This window comes from Eleutherodactylus coqui, chromosome 4 (genome assembly GCF_035609145.1).
Source record: "Eleutherodactylus coqui strain aEleCoq1 chromosome 4, aEleCoq1.hap1, whole genome shotgun sequence".
In the NCBI taxonomy this organism is placed as follows: Eukaryota; Metazoa; Chordata; class Amphibia; order Anura; family Eleutherodactylidae; genus Eleutherodactylus; species Eleutherodactylus coqui.
The window spans coordinates 204,773,744-204,786,338 of record NC_089840.1 but is presented as its reverse complement, the minus strand read 5'-3'; the positions used below and the strand labels follow the sequence as shown (position 1 = coordinate 204,786,338).

Genomic DNA, 12,595 nt, shown 5'->3' with positions numbered 1-12,595 from the left:
AGTGTACTTGTTCTAACATCCGATCACTAATTCCCAGGAAGGAAGTCATTAGAACAATCACTTAACTACTGAGCCAGCAAGAAATGCTGAGGGGATTCAGCAGTGAAGCCATTAGAGTTGTGAATGCAGCCCTGGACTATAAAACAAACTTTAATTTTGTAATGACCTAAGGCAGCTCGCACACAGCTGTAATTTGCATCAGTTTTTGCAAGCCAAAACCAGAAGTTAAATTCTTAAAAAAGAACAGAAGGAGGCATGAAACTTTCCATTATAACTTTTCCTTATCTGGTTTTGGCTGACAATGGTGCAAAATACTGACAAAAATACTGAAGTGTGAAAGTGGCCTTCAAGGGATTTTCAGGGCAACTTGGCCAATCCGCTGTTTGGGTGCCTACGGCTGGCGCCATAACACAGTGTACGGAATGGAAGCAGATAACCCTGACAATTGCAGATGCAGCTCTCAAGTGTCAGAGCGATATACTTCAGCTCCAACCACTGTTATGGCGCTGACTGCAGGCACCCCAATAGCTGACTAACTGGGGTATAGGTCACAGTAAAAATTGCTTAAAAAAACCCCACTAGAGAGTAAATGACTTAGGGTACATAAAAAGTTTAGGAACTTCATATTTCCCTGAAAATAAGACCTACCCCTAAAAAGTCCTAGCATGACTTTTCAGAATTTTTGAGGATGCAGAATGATTAAGGATATTTGAAAATTAAGCCCTAGTTACAGGTAATAAAAAATAGAGAATTTAAAAGGTGTCCAGGCAGCTATACATTAAAAATGGGAAACCTTTTGGAGCAAAAATTAATATAAGGAACTGTCTTATTTTGGGGGAAACTGGGTATATTGATTTTATGTAAACTGTATGAGCATAAACACGTTATAGGATTGTGAGGCCCTTCAATACGGGATTGTGTTTTCAGCACATTCAGGAATTTCTTTAAGACCCGTTTAGATGGATGGAATTATCTCTGAAGCTTCTACAACTAACCTGCCATGTGTGAACCTACCCTAAAATCAGTGTCCAATAGATGATCACTTAAAAAATGTTTTCCTTTATTGCTTTAAAAAAGCTAGATAAAAAAAAAAATCCATAAAAAACCAACATGCAAGATACTGTAAGCATATTGTGTGAGGTACAGAATGAAAGCCGTACAAGTCTGGCTCAGCCCGCATACTACTAAGAAAATGAGCCAACGTCTGCAAAACATGACAATAGGACACCCACAACACCCCGAGCAGTCTGTTGCAAATAAAATAAGAGGAAAATTAAAAACCAACATCGCCTCTTTCCTAACTTGGAAAGCAATCTGCTGGGAATACACCAAGAGAAGCGTCATGAAATATTTATGAAGAACGAGCCCCCTTGCAAACATGAAAGCTTCAGTCATATTTTATTTAGAGATATGCTACGGCACACTTTAACTTCTCAGCAATTCACATCTTCCCGTGAATCTGTAACAATGTCCAAAACAAACAAGTCTTATTCAGCATCTTTTTGAGGTCCCATCATATTCAATGTCATATCCAGGGCAGAGCTTTACTGTACACAGATGTCATACAAGAAAGAATTCATAATAGTAAGGTGTTTTTTGCCAATTATCTATATGAATCCGATGTATGCGTCATTTATTTCTGCATCTGAGTCTTAAGGGAACCTCTGTTGTAGCAAAATAATCTACACTTATTGTCGAAAACATTCTCTCTCCTGGAAAACGATGTTGGAATTAAATAAAACCTTGTGTGATTGTAACGTTAAATATAAGTTATTACAATATCACAGCAGAAAAATCCTTTATTTCAGAACACTGGCGCCTTGAGTACTGCCTCTAGCTTGGATAAAAGATGTTATACGGAAGGACATGGAGGCTCTAATACCCTGTTGTACCGCCACTAGCTTGGCTACAGGATGCGATATGGGAGTCATGGAGGCTCTAGTACCCTGTTGTACCGCCTTCTAGCTTGAATACAAGATGTGATACAGGGGGCAAGGAGGCTCTAGTACCTTGTTCTACTGCCTCTAGCTTGAATACAAGATGTGATATGGGGAGGATGGAGGCTTTAGTACCCTGTTGTACCACCCTCTAGCTTGGATACAAGATGTGATATAGGTGGGCATGGAGGCTCTAGTACCCTGTTGTACCGCATCTAGCTTGAATACAAGATGTGATACAGGGGGCAAGGAGGCTCTAGTAACCCGTTGTACCAACTTCTAGCTTGAATACAAGATGTGATACGGGGGGCATGGAGGCTCTAGTACCCTATTGTACATCCTCTATTTTGGATACAAGAGGTGATACGGGTGTATGGAGGGATGCAGGTTCTATATGGTATCCTGCAGCATATCACTCCACATTTACTGTAACCAAGTCTATAGATCATGCAAACTCATAGGCTGTCAAAGTTGGCGTCCCAAATGGTCCCATACATGTCCTTTTGGCAATAAATCTGGCACCCTAGAGCAGGCCACGGAAATGTGGCAATGTTGGAGGCATGCCTGAACCCCCTTTTGTGTGGCCAAGCATTATTTTGCTGGAAAATACCTCTTGGAAGCCACCATGAGAGGAACACATGTGGCTGCAGGATGTCCTGAACATATCACTATGCTGTCATTGTTGCTTGTACCACTACTAGGGGTGACCGTCCTATGTGATAGCCCCCCAGACAATCACACCAGCAGTGGGGGCAGTGTACCGCTCCATAGCAAAGGCAGGATTGGGGCGTTCGCCCCTAGGTCTCTAGACACTGACACAGCCAACATTTATGCCCAAACTAAACCTGGTTTCAAGTCACTGAAGACAACCCAGTTGCACTCCGTAGCATTCACAACACCATTGCAAATGAAGGAGATGGTGGGTGGGTGTCAAAGGCAGTACATGTATTGGGCCCCATGAGACCATATGTCTTCAGGCAAATTCTCGGAAATGGCTCCGACAGCCACAGGGGTCTGTAACGATGGCACCACCTTTCTCAGGATGGCAAACCGTTGAAGCCGCTTGTGCTTGCAGATGATCAGACAATCCTCTCTACTGGTGGTCTGTTAAGGGTGCCTTAAGCCCAATTAGCTTGTGTTCATGTCCTCACACATCCTAACAGTCTGGTCAGAACAGCCCAGGAGGCAGCAATTTGTTGATAGAACCACCCAGCTTCTTGCATTCCAATAATGCCCCCTCTTACACAATGTTAACTCAACAAAATCTCTTCGACTGCGTCATAGTGGCCTATAGTGGTCAACAAGCTCTACCCAAGTGGTAAAAAAGGTCACTATACACAAAGATCTTCTGAGAGCCTTTTATAGGGTGGACTACTTTTAGGGCCTCACGTGGCAGGACCGTTAATCCAATCACCCCACAACTGTAATCATTTACATATCTGTATGTGTTTTGCAGCAAAACGATAACTCCCACTCGTCACCATAGTGGCCGCAGCAGTAACAGGGACCACCACAGTGGCCGCAGCAGTAACAGGGACCACTACAGTGGCCGCAGCAGTAACAGGGACCACCACAGTGGCCGCAGCAGTAACAGGGACCACCACAGTGGCCGCAGCAGTAACAGGGACCACCACAGTGGCCGCAGCAGTAACAGGGACCACCACAGTGGCCGCAGCAGTAACAGGGACCACCACAGTGGCCGCAGCAGTAACGGGGACCACCACAGTGGCCGCAGCAGTAACGGGGACCACCACAGTGGCCGCAGCAGTAACGGTGACCACCACAGTGGCCGCAGCAGTAACGGTGACCACCACAGTGGCCGCAGCAGTAACGGTGACCACCACAGTGGCCGCAGCAGTAACGGTGACCACCACAGTGGCCGCAGCAGTAACGGTGACCACCACAGTGGCCGCAGCAGTAACGGTGACCACCACAGTGGCCGCAGCAGTAACGGTGACCACCACAGTGGCCGCAGCAGTAACGGTGACCACCATAGTGGCCGCAGCAGTAACGGTGACCACCATAGTGGCCGCAGCAGTAACGGTGACCACCATAGTGGCCGCAGCAGTAATCGTGACCACCATAGTGGCCGCAGCAGTAATCGTGACAAGCATAGTGGCCGCAGTAATAGCGACAATCATAGTGGCCGCAGTTGTAACCTTGACCCCCATAAAGGCCCCAGTAATAGTGACTGCAGTAGTAATAGTGACACCCCTATAATGGCCCCTAGTAGTAACAGTAACCCTTAAAAAGCAGATGCCGGCAGGGAAAGATCAGCGGTCACAGACTCTGAACTGGGCCGCTGACATTTGTGCTGAGGTGAGCTGCAGGTGTGGTGAGCAGAATTCCTGTTATTTTGATACACGGCTGGCAAGCCCCATAAAATGAGGTGGGGGGCCGGATTCGGGTCATGGGCCTCGTGTTTGACATGTGTATGCTATGAAGCAGTACTGAGGACCAAGAAAAAGCATTCACTGGGGCTCAAGCAGCAATGCTATTAAGTGGGCGCTGACTGATCAGTCCAATGAAGTCCAACACCGGTCATACACATCATGCAGAATTTTAAGTGTACAGTCCTATAAATAAGAGTCAGAAAGTAAAGAAACTTCAAACTTTTCTTGAAAAACTGAATAAGTGTTTATTGTTGCAGAATTACATTTTTTTTATACATATTTCATAAATGATACAGGATTTTACACATCTATATTTTGCTTATTTATAGGACATTCCTCCATGCTCCAAACCTCCCCGCACACTCACACATACCAGACCCTTTCGAGACTATTCCTGTGTTTTCACTGTTCTTATAAACCATTTATATGAACAGGATCAGGCTATTTTCTGCTGAAGGGACCCAAGTCGTTCTTTTCTCCAGCTCCTTCAGCATCAGAAGTGCAAATGGCAAAAGAAAAGCTTTTCATTTTCTTAGTGTTAAAAGAAAAATCTCCTGTTCAGATCAGAGTTACCCAAGCAAAAACTTAAGGACTACTTTTTGGCCACCATCATAATAAGATTTCTTGTGGTCTTAAGCTGTACTGCCTTAAAATCATCAAAACAAATTACGATGACTTCAGACGACCAAAGATCTGTATTATCAGGGCCTATAGATGTACATGATTGTCAATCCGATATATTCCATAGCAGACATTCACGCCCGATAGATCACCATTTAAAGGGCACATTTTCAAGATACAGACACGATATGAAGGCATGATACACCTCCAGAAAACCAAGATCACATATTATGCCTGGAAGTGGTTTATTGCCAATCTCCTGTACACCATGTTCTGCATGGATCTACAATCTTGGAAAAAAAATACAGGACACAATAGAAAAGATAAGAACAAACAAGAAAATATGGAAAAATGGATTCAATCCACCTGAGAGGAGAGCCTTAGGTTAGAGGCAGTTACTTAAGACTACAGTTGGCAGCATCTACCAGCCATGTTCCACATGGGCACAAGATTTAGGCTGGCAAGGAGTCCATGGTAATGTAACTGCCAGTCAATGCATGAAGAGAACATATAACATACTCTCCTCTCTATTTCAATATATATGCAAGGCACCAGTCATCTGGCTTCACTTCTTTAGTTCTGTAATCCTTTCCCTGAAGTAGGAGCCTTTCACAGTGGGGAGTCCTTAAAAAAATTGTCTCTGCAAAATTGAAGCCCATTACCACCCATCATTTACCCCCATGCCAACCCCAACAAGAGACTGCACCATTTTGATATTAAAAGTCTGTGGAAGAGCAGCTTATTCCAAAGAGGAAAAAAAAAGGCAAGAAAACCCCTGAAAACTTTGGAGCAAAAAGATAGAGGTGATATCTCAGGCATCGCCACTCTCCAATCCTTCAGTGGTATGTAGATACTGTACACAAAATATAGACAAGGCCGAAATATCAGGTTTCATCCAGGAAGATGTTGCGATTCTATTGAAAGGGGGATGAACCAGAAGATGTAAAATCTTTATGAAGTTAATTGATGTTCATTGCATTAGAATAAAGGTGGTCACCTGTTCACAGTCATGCAAACATGTTTTTCTACCCACTGATCCTCCAATCAAAAAGTGCAGAACAGGGGAAACTCCCTCCCAAAAAAAGAAAACAAAATTAAAGGAAAAAAAAAAAAAAGATATAAAAACCTACCATGCACTGAGCCCCTGAAGTATACATATAGCCAAGGCAGTGGGAGGGAGAGGGATGGGGGAAATGGGACATTCAATTAAGTGATTACAAGGAAAAGAAAAAAGTAACATGCGTTTTCTTAAAATGCATAGCAAAAAGTTTCAATGTGTTTGGGGTTTGGATTAAAATTGAGGCGTGTTGCATCTAAACACGGAAAGGCATGTGCATAAACCTGGAGTCTATCATGACAGCGAGGCAGCTGAACGCCTTCACATCTTTACACACTGGAGACTAGCTTTATGCTGAGGTTACTACAGGTCCAATTAATTGTGCGCTATGTTATCCAACTGTCTCCAGTGAACCAGTAGACCATTAGCCCAATGTGTTCTACAGGCACTCTGCCACATTCTGACTTGCCATAAAACCAGGAAAGCAAAAAATAAAAAATGATCATTCGCGATTGAGAAACTTTAGCTTGTATTTATAGTCCATCTGCATTCATTGACAAGTAAAATAAATGATATGGATTAAGAAACAACAATTTTCCAAGCCGTAGGAGGCATTTAACATCAAGGTTCCAAGCGCTCCATTAAATTCATTTCTGCCTGCTCTTATGCAGCAGCTTAAAAAAAGTTGGAAAAAAAAAAATGTATGGAAAAAAATACAGAAGAGGGAGAAATGATCACCCATCCCAATACCACATCCCAGCTACCACCAATAATGCTTTAATTTCAAAGGCAAGAGATATCCACAGGTTTTGCTAGGGAATTAAGAGTCCTGCAATGATCTAGCTTTGTCATCGATTTGTTGGATCGGGAGATGCATCTGCAAGGGATCACGCAGTCTTTTAAGGTCCAACTCAACCTAAAAAGATCATAAAACACATTTTAGTTTGTATTATAAAGAGTAAAAAAAGGTTAATATGCAACATGTAGGCCTGTTTTATTTTCCTAACACACATATGTAGTTCTGTACTTCAACTTCATATTAACAATGCATTTGGAAAGTCTTCAGGCTCTTTTTTTTTTTTTTTTTTAACACTTAGGCCTCATGCACATGGGCAGATTTTTGCAGCAGAATCCGGGCAAAAACATTGTGGACAGGTTGTGGATTCTGTAGGAAAAGCATGAGTCTTAAAAAAATTATGCACCGTGCTTGTCTAACGGCGAGCCGTGCAGACCATCCACAGTACAGAGTAGCCGGAAGACAGGTCCATGTGGACGCCGGCGAAGAATCTGGCCCTGGCGCAGTCACCCACCGCAGCCAGGGCCAGATTCCGTGCGGAATTCCGCAGGTGGAATCCAGACCTGCTGTGTGCATGAGGTCTTAGTCATATCATGACATTGTTCAAATTCCAAAAAAAATTTGAAAAGCTTCTCCCCGTATTGATCAAGTGAAAACAGAATGTATTTAAATAGAAATCTTTGATAGATTTTCAACATTTTGTATTGATGCAAATATTCACACCCTGTACTCATTACCTAGTTGAAGCACTTTTGGCAGGAATGATAATCTCCAGTCTTGGGTATGACACCACAAGATTTACACACCAGGATTTGGGTATTTTCTGCCATTCTTCTCTACAGGTTCTCTCAAGCTCTGTCAGGTTAGATAGGGGCCAAATGTGGTCAGCCATTTTTCTCAGGTCTCTCCAGAGATGTTGGAATGTGTGCCTGGGCTACATAAAGACATTTACAGAGTTGTCCCAAAGCTACTCCTGTATTGTCTTGGCTGTGCCATTAGGGTCATTGTCTTGTTCGAAGGTGAAACTTCTGCACCATCCGAGGCCCCTCTCACCCTGAATAAGGTTTTCATGAGGAATCTCTCTGTACTTTGCTCCATTCAGCTTCCCATCAACCCTGACTAGTTTCCATGGCCTAGCCGCTGAAAAACAACCTGCAGTATGATGCTGCCACCATCATCTTCATTGTAGGGATGATATTGGGCAGGTGAGTAGCAGTGCTTGGTTTCCTACAGACATCACACTTAGTCTTAGGCCAGATAACTTTGTCTCTAAGATTGAACTTTATGGCCTCAATTCTTGGGCAACTGTTACCAAGGCCCTTCCCTAAATTACTTCGTTTGGTAGGATTGGCAACTCTAGGAAGAGTCTTGGTTGTTCCAAATGTCTTCCATTAAGGAAATATGGAGGCCAGTGTGCTTTTGGGAACTTTCAATACAGAAGTTTTTTTGTAGCCTTCTCCACATCTGTGCCTCCAAGCTCCATAGGCAGTTCTTTCCTCCTCATGGCTTGGTTTTGGCTCCGATATGCATTGTGAGATGTGATATTCCAATCAAGGTTTAGAGACATCTTAAAGACGATCAAGAGAAATGGGAAGTCAGCAAAGCTAAATTTTAAATGTCATGTCATACCAAAGGGTCTGAACACTTATGTCAATGCAAAAAGTTAGAAGTTTTTCATTTAAAAAGTTAAAGATGAACATTCTGTTTCCACTTTGTCATTATGAGGTATGGTAAAAAATATGGTATGGTACTAAATGATGGTAAAAAATATGCTTTTCTCTTCATTAATGTGCACAACAAAAAATTAAAAAAGTGAAAGGGTCTGAAAACTTTCTAAATGCATTAGGTTTATGTGCTATTGCAGAATCTCTTATCCAAAGTATGTTAATGTTTTGTTTTCTCTTTACCCTTACTCAGTTTAGCAATAGCAAACCTGCCAGACTATAAATATTCAGTGCGAGTTGTGAGTGTGATTTACACTGTTTTTCTAATATGTCACAACTACTTGAAAAAGTTTAGCTCAGTGGGATAAGGGTCTACATGCACAGACATTACTACGATTAAAAAAAAAAAATTGTGCCAACTACCAATATTCTCCAGTTACTGTTTCTGGAAATCATTTGAAACAGGTAGTCTGGGTGAGACAACCCCTTTATAAGAACATGTTTTGATGTGAAATGGGTAGAAAGGCACAATGCATTGCGTGCAAGACAAGGTATGCCTCCTCCAATCACTATCTACATCACTAAAATGTACATATTTGATAAAAATATCTTATTTAATCAGCACCAGCATTCCTCAAAACTTAACAAAAAAACAGTACCATTTGTCATTGCTCCCAAGGAGGGTTGGGCCCACAATAGCATTTTCCTAGATCAGACCAAGTATTACACACATTAGGGACTATAAGAAGCTCTATACAAACTCAATGCAGATGATGCCCTGGATGATTCAAACTCAGAACTCGGTCTTGTAAGCTAACTAACCGATTCATACCAGTGGTACTATGACACTGCAGTGCCTTTTTTTTAAAAAAGCAGAAACTCCATCTGTAGCCATCAGTCGTGCCACTCACTAGGCATGTCTGCTAGAAGAATCTCCCCCAACTCAGCTTGCCGAAGAGAAGTAGGGAAGTATGGCCAATACTAACTCATTGAGTGTCAGAACTGCAGTCTTCCTTCTACCATGATCAGTGTGGGTATAATCTGCTCTCTATATGTGATTCCTGGGAAGAGTTGGTGAAGCTCTGGATGTGATCACTGTGGGAGTGAGGAGTGAAGCTCTGGATGCGATTAGTTAAGCGTGTAGGAGGAGGTATGGTAAAGCTCTACACCCAACTACAGTAGCCAAGGGTGGAAAGTTTCTGATTTGCCTAGACCAATCCTAAGTTGGTAGCTGTTGGGTCCTACTGGCTTACTACTAGACCAGTTCAGTACCAATTTAAAATAAACTGGAAGCTATGTTGACCGTGTTGAAATAGTATTAACAACCCAATTCGGATGTGCAGAAGACAGACGAACAAGGCACAAATGTTTGCAGTTAGATTCATCTTCATGATCATACCAAGAGAATTTACACAATTAGGCCACACCGTTCACATAAAACGCCTACCTGAGCAATATCATCCTTGAGTCGATTGTATTCTAAATAGTTAAAATCTGTTTTTTTGGCCGTTTTATGGAAATAATGTAAGTACTGTCTGTCTGTGGCATCTGGATAAAGATATTCCTGTAAAGAATAGAAAACCATGTTAAATCCATCAGTGTAAAAATGTTTATCCTTTTTAAAAGTCAGGTTATACTCACTACTAGGGTAATGTGATCAGGATACGGAGTCATGAAATACAATCACTATAATATTCAAGCTAAAATTACCTAAAGTGAGTATTCTCAGCAGAAAAGCAAAGTTTCACTTCAGCCTTTATCAGCTAGAAGAGGTTTTATTCTAAGAGATCCTTCAGCGTATGAGACAAGGATCACTGTGAGATTACAGACTAGATGCCTGCAGTTCTGCTCTAGTGGTCTACCGCTAGCTTTATTACCGGGACATTGTGTGAATTTAAAAGGGGTATTCCATGCATTTAACTCCCCTTTTAGTACAGAGGACATCATCAGAATAAGTTAATTATAGATGATCGGCATGGTTCCACCACTCAAACCCTGGCGATCACCTAATCTAAACTCTCATACTTATTGAAGTAGGGGTTGGACATCTGAATTAGGGTTGAAGACAAAACTGCTATCCTGGTGATAGGTCATCAGTACTAAAAGGAGTTAAGAGTGGAGACCATCCTGTTATGTTATTTAAAGGCATGTTCTCAGCATATAAGTGTCCAACATCTCAGTAATGTAACAAACTATAGTAGAAAAATACATAAAATCTAAAATTTGCAAGAAGAAATCCTCACTGGGTTTAGATGGATTCAAGAAAGAAAATTAAAGTTGGTCCAAAAGTAGATACAATTCGGAATTTGGAAGATGAATATCAGCTATATACCCGTTCCAGATATCTGAAGGGTATGAATAGCTTAAAAGGGAATCTGAGTGCCTATGAGCTTCATGAACTAAAGTAACATACTTGCCTTCCTCAGCGTTCTCCCACTGTCTGCATACATCCCCGAGACTACATAGAAAGGCTCATACTAGGACTAGTCCTCTCAGTAGGTGCAGAAGTAGTCTGCAGGACGCATGCAGCCGCAGCTTTGCAAGTGGCAGCAGGGGAATACTGAGGAAAGCATGTATGCAAGTCCCATCCCTGATTCTGTGCAGCTTTCCTTCAACGCCACATTATATCCCCATTATTATATTCCAGTTTATGACTGTAGGAGGACTTACCTTGCCTGTAAGTAGAAAATAACAATACATTCCAATGACACCGCTATAAGTAATGAAGTAAGTGACAGGCTCCATAATATCCCAAGAGTATTCCCACCACGTCAAGCGGGCGAGGATTCCGAACTGTACAGACATATAAGCTAAGCCTCCCCACTGGACAAGCCGTGTCATCTTCGCTGCTTTCTGAGCAGCTTTAATTCGAGCCTGTGGAAACATTAACGCATTAAAGGGAATTAATCACCATCTTTTTGCAGCTCTCACAGAGCAGCGCAAGGCAGTGACAGGCGCACGGACCGCAGGGATATATGTCAGCTGTATTTATCTCTGCAGTAGTTTGAGAGAAGCTTGCATTTTATATCAGTAGCAGCAACCACACAGAGAACTAGCCATGTTCATGAGCTGCAACTAGCAATGCCAATCCCAGCCTCCAGCTACTGATTGACAGCTTGCTCTCTATGCACACTAAGGCTGGGTTCTCACAGGGCGAATTACTGGCAAAAATCTCGCGGTTTGGCCACAGCGAAAAACCGCGAGTTTTCTGCCGGGAGAACCGCCAGTGCAAAACCCACGGCAGCTTTGAAGCGGCCCCAACGCTCACTCTTCCTTCCATAGAGGAGAGCGCAGTCGCTGCGGGAAAAAAAACAAAAAACGAACATGCTGCAGCCGGCAAATCCGCACCGCAGCAGCGGCTTCTGCCGACTTAGCCTCAGCGGATTTGCCGTCCCGTGTGGACAAGATTTCTGAGAAATCTCGTCCACATGGCTGGCTAATCCCGGGATTAGCGGCCGCATGCGGATTTGCCACGGTGAAATTCTGCACGGAATTTCCGCGGCAAATCCACCCCGTGTGAACCCAGCCTAATAGCAGACAGCTGTCAATCAGTAGCTAGGGAGTGATGGGTCGCTAGCCAGCAGCTCATGAATATATATTGAGGACTACTTCCTGTAACCCTCTATGTATGTGCTGCTACTGATAAAATGCAGATTTCCCCAAACTACTGCACAGATACACACAGCAGACCTCAATGTGACTATGTTATGCTGCCCTCAGAAAGGGCTGCAAAAAAAAGTGACAGATACCCTTTCATGTATATCAATTACAGATAAAAGTATATTGTTTAACATAAGTAAAAAAAAAAATACCACCACCATATCCTCACTTATCCCATAGAGGGAGTAAAAAAAATACTAACACATGAGGATACTCTTCCATTTTACACAGTGCCAATAGGTACAGGTCCCACCAATGGATATGGCCAATACCAGCCAGCTTCACCCATTAAGGTCCAAGCTCTTATACCTGGGCTGTAATCCCGGCCGATAGTGTAAAAAAAAAAAAAACACACAATACAATATATATTGGGATTAAAGCGCCTGTATTTTAGCAGGAGTAGGTCAGGACCCAGGAGAAGACAGAAGCAGTTTTTAACCACTTCTGTCTTCTTTACAGGCTACATA

General features: G+C 42.6%; 1 protein-coding gene across 1 annotated transcript in view; it reads right to left on the bottom strand.

Moving 5' to 3' along the window:
* Positions 1 to 4,550: 4,550 nt before the first annotated feature.
* MCU (mitochondrial calcium uniporter) overlaps positions 4,551 to 12,595 on the bottom strand; it is a 125,212-nt gene continuing 117,167 nt past the window's right edge. Inside the window, exons 6-8 of the mRNA XM_066600577.1 lie at positions 11,139 to 11,342; positions 9,916 to 10,032; positions 4,551 to 6,924 (exon numbers count right to left, since the gene is read on the bottom strand). Of these exons, the coding sequence (XP_066456674.1) occupies positions 6,829 to 6,924; positions 9,916 to 10,032; positions 11,139 to 11,342 (417 nt within the window). The 3' untranslated portion in view covers positions 4,551 to 6,828. The remainder of the gene's footprint in view (positions 6,925 to 9,915; positions 10,033 to 11,138; positions 11,343 to 12,595) is intronic.